At 47.1% G+C, this 14809-nt stretch overlaps 1 protein-coding gene across 2 annotated transcripts in view; it reads left to right on the forward strand.

Moving 5' to 3' along the window:
• Positions 1–14809, forward strand: part of PLCG2 (phospholipase C gamma 2) — a 181378-nt gene that overhangs the window by 106093 nt on the left and 60476 nt on the right. For both annotated transcript variants that reach the window (XM_035282778.3, XM_078357838.1), the window contains 4 exons: positions 3984–4085; positions 6398–6516; positions 9507–9592; positions 11249–11369. In XM_035282778.3, the coding sequence (XP_035138669.1) occupies positions 3984–4085; positions 6398–6516; positions 9507–9592; positions 11249–11369 (428 nt within the window). The remainder of the gene's footprint in view (positions 1–3983; positions 4086–6397; positions 6517–9506; positions 9593–11248; positions 11370–14809) is intronic.

The following is a 14809-nucleotide window of genomic DNA, read 5'->3' on the forward strand; positions in this document are numbered from 1 at the left end:
ATCCACCTGCCTCAGCCCCCCAAGTGCCGGAATTACAGGTGTAAGCCATGTGACTGGCCCCCTTTGCCAGTTTTATTTCATCCACTTCTAAGTCCACACATGTGTGTCCCTACCCTTCTCCTTTCTTCATTTCTTTGCTGAGAGAATTCTAAAGCAAACCCCAGACTTTGCGTCATTTTGTTTATAAATACTTCCATGTTTCTCTCACAGATAAAACTTTTTTGCTTTTTAAAAAAAGTAGTCATAACACTCCTATTACAGCTTGTGTGATTAACATTAATTTTTAAATGCCATCTGATACCCAGCCTGTGTTTGGATTTCATTGATTGAAGAGAAACTTACGAACACAGAAGACATGTTTTGCACAAAGCCAGCCACATTGAGGGCTCAGGGAAGGGTGGTAGCTACACAGTGATAGTGATCAAAAGAAGGCTTATTTGCCCAACCTGAGATTATGTCTGAAGAAGGAGGTAAAATGAAGATAATGTGTTAATGTTATTGGGCACAATCGCGTGAGGTCTGTGCCTGTGGTAGAGCGAGGTAGAGAGAAATTCACCCACTTTTTTCATGTTATGATAGTCCTTCCACTAAATTATTCAGTTTTGTAGGGAACAATTACAATTAAATTGGTTACATTTTTGGAGACAAGTGGCCTTGCACCCTAGAATTCACCACCTGTTAGGGAGGCTTGGGGGTATAGATTTAGCCCCGCCTAGTGGTGGTTTACTTTATTACATACTTTCCCCAAATTTAGCCATTTGCTGGACGGCTCTTAGAGATCAGGGACTGGGGCCAGGAGAAAGTGCAGGAGCTCTCTCTGCATCTGGGGAGTTAGGGCCCAAGCAGCCGTGAGCATCCATGCTCATCTGTGTGTCGTTTGGTCACACAGATGCTCATTTGAAATGATCACTGCAGCACTCTGTGCAAATTAGTATGACTTTTCTAGAACACACTTTGGCTGCATGCAATTAAAATAAAACTGTAAAACTGGATTATATACCTTGAGTAAATAGTTGCCCTCCTGGGTACTTATCCTAAGGAAATAATGCAGCATTTTTAATAGGAATGAAATATTGGAACTCATCTAAATTTTCATTAGAGGATTGGCTGAGTGCACCACAGTAAAGCTCTGGGATGGATGGGTGATGGGAAACAGGTATGTTTCTAGAACCAGTGTTGCTGGCTTTAGCCTGAGACTCATGACTGGGACCACTTACTTAAATGGAGAGACTAGAAGTCTCTCCTCTGTTTCCCCATTTGTATAACATGGAGAATAACCTGTACCTCCTGGGGTGGTGGTAAGTTCAAGATGAGCTGCTGCGTGTGGGGCCTGGCATGGAGTCAGTGCCCAGTGTTGACTGCCATCACCATTTATTTTTATTTTCACCTTTATTCTCTGCCATTTTCACTATTACAGATGTCTAGTGCAATACCCAACAGCAAGTGGATGCATTTTATAACCTCTAGAATATTGACACTTCAATCTCCTTTAGGCAGAAGATTTTTTTCTTTACAGTCAGTCCAGTCCCAGAATATATTAGCTAAATACCCATGCCTTTTGATAATTGTAAAACCTTTGTAGGGAGAAGGAAGGAGGAAGCCTGTGGCCTCTTTGGGACACCTTGGCCAAGCAAAGTTTTTTTTTTCCCCCGAGACGGAGTTTCACTCTTGTTACCCAGGCTGGAGTGCAATGGCGCGATCTCGGCTCACCGCAACCTCCGCCTCCTGGGTTCAGGCAATTCTCCTGCCTCAGCCTCTGGAGTAGCTGGGATTATAGGCATGCGCCACCATGCCCAGCTAATTTTTTGTATTTTTAGTAGAGACGGCGTTTCACCATGTTGACCAGGATGGTCTCGATCTCTTGACCTCGTGATCCATCCACCTCAGGCTCCCAAAGTGCTGGGATTACAGGCGTGAGCCACCGCCCAAGTATCCCACAGTTTGGGTTTCATGTTGTGGTATTCAAAGGTTCTGAGACCTCTGTATTCAAATTAGCCTGCAGTTTCCCAGCTGCGTCCTGGCTGTTTCGGGCTCCTGATCCAGGCAGATTTGCAAGAGTCAACAGCAGTTCCTTGCTGTCATGCACCCATGAATGTCACCAGCCACCTGGTCACCACCTCATTTGTGTCTGTTCTTCATTTTTCATTCTTTTGGACATCCTCATTCAGCCCTTCCCATCCAACCACACACGCATCTGGTAGCATATTTGCTCCCATTAGTCATAAAGATAGAGGTTTTAGAATATTTGAAATGAAGAAAGCATTGGTCAAACTTGAATTTACATGGTCGTATTTCATCCCTTTTCCTTCAAATATTTGGGATTTCAGGGCATGGAAAGGAAAGCCACAGTTACTTAATATTATGCATCTTTTTTTTTTTTTTTTGAGACAGAGTTTCATTCTTGGTGCCCAGGCTGGAGTGCAATGGCACAAATCTCGTCTCAGTGCAATCTTGGCTCACCGCAAGCTCTGCCACCTGGGTTCAAGTGATTGTCTTGCCTCATTCTGCTTAGTAGCTGGGATTAGAGGCATGTGCCACCACACCTGGTTAATTTTGAATTTTTAGTAGAGATGGGGTTTTGTCATGTTGGTCAGGCTGGTCTCGAACTCCTGACCTCAGGTGATCCACCCAGTCAGCCTCCCAAAATGCTGGGATTACAGGTGTGAGCACCGCACCAAACTTATGCATTCTTTTTCTAAAGTGTTTCTAAAATGTCTGGGACTGTGTGCAGCTGCTTTGGGACTGGTCATGGATATTTCCGTTGTTATCAGTGCTTCAGCAGCCCTGTTTGACTATTCTCTTGAAAAGAGGGCATATGATTAGATTCTATGTCAGTTTAGTTATTTGAAACCCAGACTCTGCAACTTACAAGCTGTATTAGCTTAGGATCATTAGGTGATGTTCATGGCCCTCTGTTTCCTTGTCTCTAAAATGACAACGACAATATATGACTTGCGGAGTTGTGTGGACTCAGTGAGGTGACTGTAGGAGAAGGATAGATGCTTGTTTGCACAAGCAGCCATGCTGTGAACACTTCTTTTTTTTTGAGACAGAGCGTTGCTCTGTTGCCCAGGCTGGAGTGCAGTGGCATGATCTTGGCTCACGGCAACCTCCATCTCTGGGGTTCAAGTCATTCTCATGCCTCAGCCTCCTGAGTAGCTGTGATTATAGGCGCCTGCTACCGTACCTGGCTTGTTGTTGTTAATATTTTGGTATGGATGGGGTCTCACCACCTTGGCTAGGCTGGTCTCGAACTCCTGAGCTCAGGCAATCTCCCTGCCTCATCCTCCCAAAGTGGGTCTGAGCACTTTCTATGTACCAGGTGCTGTGTTAGGCACATAACCTAATAAGGTTTCATACAGTGCATCATACAGTGTGCATTTCATATAGTGCTACATTTCACACAGTGCTTCACAGAAACTGTCTGGCAGATGCTCCCATTTCATGGATGGGGAGGCACAGAGACAGCATGTAACTTGCCCAGGGTCACCTAGGTGGAATGAGAGGCCAACCCAGGTAAGCGTCCTGTAAGGCTGATGTAACCACCAAGCTCCCAGGCTCTTCATACTAACAAATGTAAAGAGCTAGCAAAGGGCAGGAGCTGGCGGGCCATGACCTACAGGCCAAATACAGCTAACCACTTGTTTTATAAACAAAATTCTGTTGGAATACAGTCATGCCCATTTGCCTGCGGGTTATCTGTGGCTGCTTTTACACCACAACACCAGAGTTGAGTGGTTGCGACAGACACCATATGGCTCACAGAGCCCAAAATATTTACTCTCCGGCTCTTTACAGAGAACATTTGCTGACCCCTGGCAGAGGGCCATGTGCCGAATGGAGCCTCAACATGTGGTGCTCGATGGCAAGTGAATTCAGAATCGACTAACGTTTCAGTCTTCTATCGCGACTGGAAGGACCCTGGGAAATGAATTTTGTCAGTTCTTGTTTTAGAGATCACTCATTCTCTTTGTCACTCTCAGGAGCACTGGGCTCAGGATCTGAATAAAGTCCGTGAGCGGATGACAAAATTCATCGATGACACCATGCGTGAAACCGCTGAGCCTTTCTTGTTCGTGGATGAGGTGAGTAGGCTGGGCTTGTTGAGTGGGGGTGACTTTTTGATTGATGTCTGTGATTCCTGAGGTTTCTTTTCTGTTTCTCTTTCCTTGGAGAGCTTTGCTATTTGATGCCCCCACAACTGACTGGTTAGTTGGGAGTGGTCCCCCCGCTCCCCCCACCCAGGTTCCAGATTACCATAACTGCCCAATGGGTTCATTTTGCTTGCTGTCTAGACAGAGCTGATTGATCAAGATGGGGGAATGGAACAGGGAAAGAGTTTAATTCGCATAGAGATGGCTGCATGGAAGGCAGGAGTTTTATTATTGCTCAAATAATCCTCCCTTTCAGAAGCTAGGGTTTTGCTTGTGTGTGTGTGTGTTTTGGTTTTGTTTTGTTTTGACAAGATGGTCAAAACAAGTGGTCATGGTATGAACACTTTCTTTTTTTTTGAGACAGAGTCTCATTTTGTTACCCAGGCTGGAGTGCAGTGGCATGATCTCAGCTCACTGCAACCTCTGCTTCCTGGGTTCAAGTGATTCTCGTGCCTCAGCCTCACAAATAGCTGGGCTTACAAGCACTCGCCACCACAGCTAGCTATCTTTTTTTTTTTTTTTTGTATTTTTAGTAAAGACAGGATTTCACTATGTTGGTCAGGTTGGTCTTGAACTCCTGACCTTGTGATTCCCACCCACTCGGCCTCCCAAAGTGCTGGGCTTACAAGCGTGAGCCACCGCACCCAGCAGGAGGAGACTAGGGTTTTTAAAAGATCATTTGGTGGGCTGGGGAAGGGGTGCTGCTGATTGGTTGGGGATGCAGTTGTATGGATGTGGAAAAGAGTGTGCTTCTTGGTGGGACCACATGGTCAGTGGGCGGTCCAGGTAGAGCCATGCAAATACCAGAAAGAATGTGGCAAAGGGCCAGCCTTAGGCTCAACAAGAGTTATCTGTAGGAGTAACCGGGAAGTTGCAAATCTTATTACCTCCAGAAAAAGGGCTGGTAACCAGTTAGTTTCCATCAGCTATTCAGGCTCCTCTCCTCCTCCTGATCTGGTCTGTCTTTAGCTTTAGAAAGGCAGTATAGCTTTGGGGAAGGGCTGTCATTTAAACTGTAAACTAAATGTTTTCCAAGTTAGCTTGGCCCAAGCCCAGGAATAATTAAGGGCAGTTTGGAGGTTAAAGGCAAGAGACAGGTGGGTGAGATCAGATCTCTTTCATTGTCCTAAGTTTCTTGCTGTTCTGATTTTTGCAAAGGCTGCTTTATAACTTTTTCTTACTGTTGTCTATCGACTATGCTGCCTGGGTGGGATTACAGATTTTGCCACTAGAGGGCATATGCCACAAGGGAGAGATGAACCATTGCAAGCACAAAAACAAAATTCGAAGGTGCCTGGGTGGTTGCAGGTCCTAGGGAAGGAGGGGAGGTGGAACTGGGGAGTTTCTATGAGGACTGCCCCCTATGAGGTCATTCTCAGGCAGCCCAAAGTAGGCTCAGGTCGCTAAAGCATCTCTCTCTCCCTCCCTCCCTCCCTCCCTCCCTCCCTCCCTCCCTCCCTCCCCCTCTCTCTCTCTCTCTCTCTCTCTCTCTCTCTCTCTCTCTTTCTTTCTTTTTTTTCAAAGGGGGCTAGGAATTGTAACTTTTAATTTCCTGCCCTTTCAACATTCCGATATGGGTAACACTCTGTTTCTTAAGTTGGGTAGTGGATTTACAAACGTTCATGCTATTTTTACGCTTTAAAACATTTATATGAGGCTAGGGGTGGTGGCTCATGCTTGTAGTCCCAGCACTTTGGGAGGCCAAGATGGGCAGATCAGTTGAGGTTAGGGGTTTGAGACCAGCCTGGCCAACATGGTAAAATTCTGTCTCTACTAAAAATACAAAAATTAGTCAGGTGTGGTGGTGGTGCACACCTGTTATCCCAGCTACTCGGGAGGCTGAGGCAGGAGAATCGCTTCAGCCCAGGAGTCGGAGGTTGCAGTGAGCTGAGATTGGGCCACTGCACTCCAGCCTGGGCAACAAAGCAAGATCTGTCTCAAAAAACAAACAAAAAACAGCAACAACATATATGTGGCAAGGATAAGCCCTTGCAGTAGCAAATATTTTAGGGTAAACATTTAAAAAAAAAGTATTGTCCAGGTCTACGGAACAAACATGTCACTGCAGCTTGTTGCAGCCTGAGCCTTCTGTATTGAAAACGTGGGTATTCAGGTCTGGAGATCGTCTGTTGATTTCATGTCTCAGCAGCGTCTCTTCCCCTGGGTGGGCACAGACCAGAAACAAGCAGACACCAACTCTCCTGTCAGCGTCATGATTTGGTCTTCGTGTTTGACTCTTTTAGTTTCTCACATACCTGTTTTCACGAGAAAACAGCATCTGGGATGAGAAGTATGACGCGGTGGACATGCAGAACATGAACAACCCCCTGTCTCATTACTGGATCTCCTCATCACATAACACGTGAGTTTCAGACGTGCCTGTGATGGGCTGGGTGAGACAGAGCGCATGAGGGTTAGGGCAGGTGTCCCATGCGCTGCTCTGGGGAGCCATGTTGTTGAAGCAGGTGGAGGATGTAGTGCTATGTTCCTCGGACGAGAATACACAGAAGCTTCTGGAAGGAGTGGGGAATGCACCTCCCTTTTCCAGTTGGCATTGAAATAACAATCTGTTTTCTGTGGCCCTAAAAAGCTAGTAAAAACTAAAGTAACTTGGCCTAAAGTAACTTGTTACTTTACTTTAACTAAAGTAACAAGCCTGTAATCTCAGCACTGTGGGATCACCTGAGGTTAAGAGTTCAAGACCAGCCTGACTAACATGGGGAAACCTTGTCTGTACTAAACATACGATATTAGCCGGGCATGGTGGCACATGCCTGGAGTCCCAGCTACTCGGGAAGTTGAGGCAGGAGAATCACTTGAACTGGGAGGCAGAGGTTGTGGTGAGCCAAGATCGGGCCATTGCACTCCAGCCTGGGCAACAGGAGTGCAACTCTGTCCCACAGAAGAAAACAAAGCAAAACAAAAAACAAAAATGAAAGTAATTTAGAAGTAATTTAGAAAACTTACTTTTTCAAGACTTGGGCATCTAACAGCGGCCACAGCAACACAATTCAGTGACTCACTGATTTATAAGGAGTGTGTGCCCTGTGCCTGCTTGAAGCTGGGGATGTGGCTGTGAACAGGCAGGAGCAGCCTTGTCGTCATGTGCTGGGAGGAAGGCCTCTGTTGAGAGTTAACCACAGTGTAGGACTTGCAGAGGTGGGAAGCAGGTGGCAAGGTGAGGAGAAGTGTTTCAGATAGAGGAGCAGCATGTGCCAAGGTCCTGGGGCAGGAGCAAGTGAGAGGAGTCTGCTAAGGGTGCAGTGCAGAATCTAGGAGAGTGGTGTCAGGAGGGGAGGCAGACAGGGCCAGCTGGAGCAGGATCCTGTAGGCCACCATGAGAGCTGTCAGGGAGACCCTGACGACTTCTAACCAGAGAGCCAGATGCTCACAGGGGCCTCTTGGGACGGTTACTCTGACTGCAAAAGAGGGAGGATAAAGCATGTTGCACTGAAGTACTGTATGTAGTCTGTCTCATAGGGTGGGGGGTGAGGGGTGAGGTCCTTGGGACATGACCCCCAGAGCTATAGGTGGGGACTTTCCTAAGTGCCATTCCAGGGGGTCATCTGCAACCTCTGCCTCCCTAGTTCAAGTGCTTCTCCTGCCTCAGCCTCCCAAGTAGCTGGGATTACAGGTGCGCACCATCACGCCCAGCCAATTTTTGTATTTTTAGTAGAGATGGTGTTTCACCGTGTTGCCCAAAATGGTCTCGATCTCTTGACCTCATGATCTACCTGCCTTGGCCTACCAAAGTGCTTGGATTACAGGCGTGAGCCACCGTGCCTGGCTGGGAAAAGGCTTTTAACAGTGTTATGCTCCAGGCTTAGGGGAAGGTAAAATCTCTTTCAGGGGCAAATTGATTTCATGGTTGTCTCTTCCCCACCGTGCCCATCATTTTACGAGTTTGTGCTTGTGTTGAGTTTGTGTTTCAGCATGGTGAACTCTAGGAAACCTAGAAGATAGAGCTAAGAAATACTAACTTGGCTGGGCGCAGTGGCTCAAGCCTGTAATCCCAGCACTTTGGGAGACCGAGGCGGGTGGATCATGAGGTCAAGAGATCGATACCATCCTGGTCAACATGGTGAAACCCCATCTTTACTAAAAATACAAAAAATTAGCTGGGCATGGTGGCACGTGCCTGTAATCCCAGCTACTCAGGAGGCTGAGGCAGGAGAATTGCCTGAACCCAGGAGGCGGAGGTTGCAGTGAGCCGAGATCGTGCCATTGCACTCCAGCCTGGGTAACAAGACCGAAACTCCGTCTCAAAAAAAAAAAAAAAAAAAAAAAAAGAAAGAAAGAAATACAAACTTAAAAAAAAAGACACTTTCATTTTTGGTTGGAAGGTACATGGGCAGGTCTGTTACATAGGTTAACTAGGTGTCATGGGGGTTTGTTGTGCAGATGATTTAATTACCCAGGTATTAACCCTACTACCCACTGGTCGTTCTTCCTGACCTTCTCCTTTCTCCCGCCCTCTGACAGGCCCCGGTGTGAGGAACACAAACTTTTTTTTTTTTGAGACAGAGTTTCACTCTTGTTGCCCAGGCTTGAGTGCAATGGTGCGATCTCAGCTCACCACACCCTCCGCCTCCCAGGTTCAATAGATTTTCCTGCCTCAGCCTCCCGAATAGCTGGGATTACAGGTGCTCACCACCACGCCTGGCTAATTTTTGTATTTTTAGTAGAGAGGATTTCACCATGTTAGTCAGGCTGGTCTTGCACTCCTGACCTTGGATGATCCACCCACTGTGGCCTCCCAAAGTGCTGGGATTACAGACATGAGCCACCGTGCCTGACCTTGGAACACAAACTTTAAAAGTGGGGGTGAATCATGGTGAGGAAGAAAGTGCATAAAAAGTGTCACTTTTACAGCAGTTTTGGTGGATCTGGTTCCTAAAATAGCTGATTCCTCCGACGGTTGCTGAACGCCTGTTCTGTGCCTGGCCTCGTGCCCTGGTACCAAAAGAAGTGCCCATCTCTGTTGAGACTGAGGACCCCGAGGGTGGTCATGGGGCCTTTTTAATTGATCTTCTGTAGCTTTTTTGCTTTTGACGCGTTTTGATCAGCTTCTCCTCAAAAGAGCACGTCCTCTCCACCCCACGCTTGCATTGTCCAGGCAGTCAGCAGCCACCTTCTGTGACTGTGGCCCGAGTTCAACACTCATGCCCAGGGTGCTGTAGGACTGCGTATTATTTCTGTCCCAGGACTTGGCTTTGAGTCTTTCTAGATGAAAGAACTCAGAGCTTTGGGGGTTCAGGCTGAGAAGTTCCCCCAGGATACCCGAGGTGCAGGCTGTCCCCCCAGCCCCTGTGGTTGCCACCCCCACACGGCCACCTGCCCTGTCTCCTGCAGGTACCTCACAGGTGACCAGCTGCGGAGTGAGTCGTCCACAGAGGCCTACATCCGCTGTCTGCGCATGGGCTGTCGCTGCATTGAATGTGAGTAGCTCCTTCTTGGTGGAAGTCACGCTCACGGCAAATTGAAGATAACCGTGTGGTTGGTGTCCGCTTTCTTTCAAATTTTAAAGAAGTTTTAGTGGACACATAATAATAGCTGTGCATATTTATGGGGTTAGAGTGTGATGTTTCTTTTTCTTATTTTGTTTTTGAGACGGAGTTCCTGTCCTCTGTATCTTCTCAGCATCTTCCTGGGCTGGTATTAGTGGAAGGCAAACAGACACCTGCTGTGTTTTGACAGCTGGGTCCTAGGGGTGCTCAGGTACACTGTATCACCTGGATTGGGGGGTCTGTGAGCAACTGAGAAAAAGAACCATCAGGGCTGGATGCGGTGGCTCATGCCTGTAATCCCAGCACTTTGGGAGGCTGAAGTGGGAGAATTGCATGAGGCCAAGAGTTTAAGACCAGCCTGGGCGACATGGCATGATCCTGTCACTACAAAAAGTAAAAAAATTAGCTGTGTGTGATGGTGTGCACCTGTGGTCCCAGCTACTTGGGAGGCTGAGGTGGGAGGATTGCTTGAGCCCAGGAGGTAGAGGCTATTGTGAGCTGTGATTGTGCCACTTCACTATAGCCTGGTCAACAGAGTGAGGCTCTGTCTCAACGGAAAAGAAAAGAAGGGTCAGGTGGCATGTGTGGCTGGGCAGATGTCAGAGGCTTTATTTCCCATCTTCCTTCTCTTAGTTTACCTGGCTCCTTTCCAGGGAGGCTGGAAGGCTCTTTCCTTCCAGCCTCCTTCTCACAAAGGATCATGGGTGCATTTGGAGGAGAAAAGGCAACACCTGGCTGGGTGTGGTGTTTCACGCCGGGAATCCCAGCACTGTGAGAGGTCAGGGCATGTGGATCACTTGAGGTCAGGAGTTCGAGACCATTTGGCCAACATGGCGAAACCCCATCTCTAAATACAAAAAGTAGTTGGGTGTGGTAGTGTACATCTGTAATCCCAGCTACCCGGGAGGCGGAGGCATAAGAATTGCTTGAGTCCAGGAGCCAGAGGTTGCAGTGAGCTGAGATTACACCACTGCCTTCCAGTTTGGGCAACAGAAGGAGACTCTGTCTCAAAAAAAAAAAAAGAAAAGAAAAAGGTAACAACCGCTGCTGAGTTATATGCCAGTGCTACCAAAAGCACTGATCACGGAAGCAGTGTTCTGTAGCAGTTATTCCATAGACTTTTTCCGTTTATGATTTTCACCTCCCTCAGGAAAAAGCAAATGTTTAAAGGTAAAGCTCGAAGCAGTCAGTTCCTTTGCCCCCCAGGAGTTGAAAAGATTGGGGCTGTTCACCTTCCACATGACCCATTTCTGTTTGAAAATTTTGCTGTGAACCTTTACACATAAATTTCTCATTGCTCTGTATTATTTCCACGGGCAGAAGAGGCAGTCAGGGTTTATAACAGGTGAAGTCAGAAAATAAAACACGTGGTAAAATCTTTAAAAAGAAGCATTGAAACTAGCTTGTCTGGGACAGCTTACTGCATTCTGTAAGACCACAGGGAGACCCATGTCCTCGTGTTGGCTGCGGAGTGGTGGGAGCCTGGGCGTCTGTGTCTAGTAACTGAGTTGACATGTGGGCCGAGGGCTGACCTTGGGGCTGTGGGTGATCACACGTGGTGTTGAGGCTGCCTGTTTCTCCTTGTAGTGGACTGCTGGGACGGGCCCGATGGGAGGCCGGTCATCTACCATGGCTGGACGCGGACCACTAAGATCAAGTTTGATGATGTCGTGCAGGCCATCAGGGACCACGCCTTTGTGACCTCAAGGTCAGTTGGCTGATTTCTGGGTGGTTTGACTTAAAGGGGAAGGCAGGTAGGGTTGGATGGACAGATGGAAAGAACAGCAAACACACATAGATGCCTCCCTTCAAAAGCATGAAGGACTGGGCTCCATCTTGATGGAAGCCATTGCCATCAAGTCCTCACCCACGTGTTGGCACCCCCTGAGGGCCAAGAGTTCAAGTTGCTCCCTGGCTCTAGAGCCCTGAGGAGGCTCTGGCTAGGGTATCCTGTGGCTGCTCAGTGCCCCTGCACACCTCCTCATTCTGTCTGGCCCCCCAGTTTCGGAACCCTCAACAGAGAAGGAAAGGCCGGGCACACTGGCTCATGCCTGTAATCCCAGCAGTTTGGGAGGCTGAGGTGTGATCCCTTGAGGTCAGGAGTTTGAGAAGAGCCTGGGTAACATGGTGAAACCCTGTCTCCACCAAAAATAAAAAAAAATAAAAATTAGCCTGGCTCAGTGGCATGTGCCTGTAGTCCCAGCTACTTGGGAGGCAGAGATGGGAGGACTGCCTGAACGCGGGAGGCAGAGGTTGCAGTGAGCTGAGATTGCACCCCTGTATTCCAGCCTGTGCAACAGAATGAGACCGTCTCCAAAAAAATAAATAATAAAAAGAGAGAGAGAGAAAGAGACAAGGAAAGACAAGGAAAGTTAACATTCCCCTTCTGTTCTAATTCCGTCTTTTCTGCCCAGTTCTACAGGCAGAGTCCAAGCCACCAGTAGTGGTGGTGATGTCAGGGGTGTTCGTATTTCTTGAATACCCCGTTGGGCCAGGGCTAGTGCTTTGTACATGTGATCATCTTGATTCTTTGCCAGAAAGTGGGCCTGGTCCTCCCCATTTAATAGACGAGTCATCTAAGGCAAGTCGAGGTTAAGTGGGCGAGGACATTTAGGTTCATTTCAAGGGTTTCTGACCCCAGCTCTAATTCTTTTCTGTCCCACCAGAAGACCTTTGTCTGGGCTGGAGGTCAACAAAATTGTTCTGCAAAGGGCCTGACAGAAATATTTCAGGGTTTCTGGGCCCTATGGTCTCTGTTGCAGCAATTCAGCTCTGCTGAAGTGCAAAAGCGGCCACGGCCAAGAGGTAAACAGATGGGCCTGGCTGTGTTCCTGTTAAAGCTGGAATCACAAATTACAAAAATAGATGGCAGGCCACATTTGGGGTGGAGGCCATAATACGCCGACTCCCAGTCTAGGTTCCTTATTATTTCTGAGAGCTGGTAAAAGGCCTTCTATAGCCGCGGTGGAATGATAGTTGTCTTTTTATCCTTCTGCGATAGAATAGCACTTATAAGTATGAGTTCTGAGTCCTTCTTGCTGAATTTGAATCCAGCTGTTAAGTACTAACTTGGGCAAAGCAATTACAATTCTGTGCTTCAATTCCCACGTTAAAAAATAAAGGTGATCGCCGGGTGCGGTGGCTCACACCTATAGTCCTAGCACTTTGGGAGGCTGAGGTGGGAGGATCACCTGAGGTCAGGAGTTCGAGACCAGCCTGACCAACATGGAGAAACCTTGTTTCTAATAAAAATACAAAAAATAAGTTGGGCATGGTGGTGGGTCCTTGTAGTCTCAGCTACTTGGGAGGCTGAGGAAGGAGAATCGCTTGAACCTGGGAGGCAAAGATTGTGGTGAGCTGAGATGGTGCCATTACACTCCAGCCTGGGCAACAAGAGCAAGACTCTGTCTCAAAAAAAAAAAAAAAAAAAAAAAAAAATAGAGGTGATAATTGTGTGTACCTCACAGGGTAGTTGTGAAGATTAAATGAGATGCCATATAGCAAGTGCTTAATCCTGCACCTGAAACAGCGTAAGTGTTCAGTCAGTATGATTGGTTCGTTCGTTCATATTCTCTCTCTCTCTCTCCCTCCCCCCGCTTTCTTTCTTTTTTCTTGAAATGGAGTCTTATTCTGTCACCCAGTTTAGAGTGCAATGGCAGAGTCTCAACTTCACCTTCTCAGTTAAAGCAATTCCCCTGCCTCAGCCTCCTAAGTAGCTGGGATTACAGGCACCTGCCATCATGCCTGGCTAATTTTTGTATTTTTATAGAGACAGGGTTTCACTATGTTGGCCAGCCTCATCTTGAACTCCTGACCTCAGGTGATCCTCCTGTCTTGGCCTCCTAAAGTGCTGGGATTACAGGTGTGAGCCACTGTGCTCGGCCTGATTGGCTATTTTTGTTGCATTGACTACAGAAATCCCTCGAGCTGCGGGGGAGGTGTTGCTCCGAGACCATGCAATTATGAATTATGGATGTCTTTTCCCACTTGGAGAAAACCTTTAAATGAAGGCTTAGGATTTCTCCATCACAGCATTCTCTCTCTTAGGGAGGGCCCTAACCCTATTTGTGCCGACCTCCACCAGGCAGGTGGAGGGAGCCTGTATTATCAGAGGCCGTCGGGTGGCTTCTTACTGCCTTGAGAATTTGCTTTTGTTTTCAGGACATAAGTGCTTATGGTTGTGAGTTGATAGTTGTTCATTAAACATTATTTCATTTGTGGCTAGAGGAAGTTTTTTTCTGGCTAAAATAGGCCTGAAATCATGTAACACCTGTAAGGCTAGAACTCTTTAATCAAACATTAGTGCATTAATGGTTTTGCAGCACAATGCATCCTTATTGGTTTTAAGAGGAATTTAAAGAAATGATTGCAAGCAGCGTTCATTCACATAGTTCACATTTTGCTGCCAATTGACTTTTGATACCAACTTACTAGGTACCTTTTGTTCTAAAAGCTTTTGAGCTGTTGTGTTCTACTAAGGATGTGTGGACCAGGTTGGAGGAGTGAGCTGGATCATGCTTCCCAGGAGTGATCAGGCTGTGATTGACTTGAGCTGAAACATGATTAAGGATTTTATTTTTAACACCATCTGTTTATTTTCAACTTTACCTCTTTTCTATCGAATGATGTGGTTTCCTGTTGATGGAAGTGACATGGCTGCCTTTAGAATACTTTTGTTTCATGATTATACAATGCACAAGCCTCAGATGGATTCTTGGTGGGGAAAAACCCCATCTATATACTATATTTCTTGGATAATTGGAGAAATCTGAATATGGACTATATGTCTAATGATCATTAGTTAGAGATAATTTCCTGAGGTGTTATGGTGTGGTTATGTCGGGGGATGTTCTTGTTCTTAAGAGATGCCTGTGGAGGATGTCTGCACTTCATTTCAGATGGTTCGAGAGGAAACGTAAGTACATGTGCAAATGAAGTATAAAGAGGGCAGGGGCGGTGGCTCATGCCTGTAATCCCAGCACTTTGGGAGGCCGAGGCGGGTGGATCACGAGGTCAAGAGATCGAGACCATCCTGGTCAACATGGTGAAACCCCGTCTCTACTAAAAATACAAAAAATTAGCTGGGCATGGTGGCGTGTGCCTGTAATCCCAGCTACTCAGGAGGCTGAGGCAGGAGAATTGCCTGAA

This window comes from Callithrix jacchus, chromosome 20, assembly GCF_049354715.1.
Source record: "Callithrix jacchus isolate 240 chromosome 20, calJac240_pri, whole genome shotgun sequence".
Classification (NCBI taxonomy): domain Eukaryota; kingdom Metazoa; phylum Chordata; class Mammalia; order Primates; family Cebidae; genus Callithrix; species Callithrix jacchus.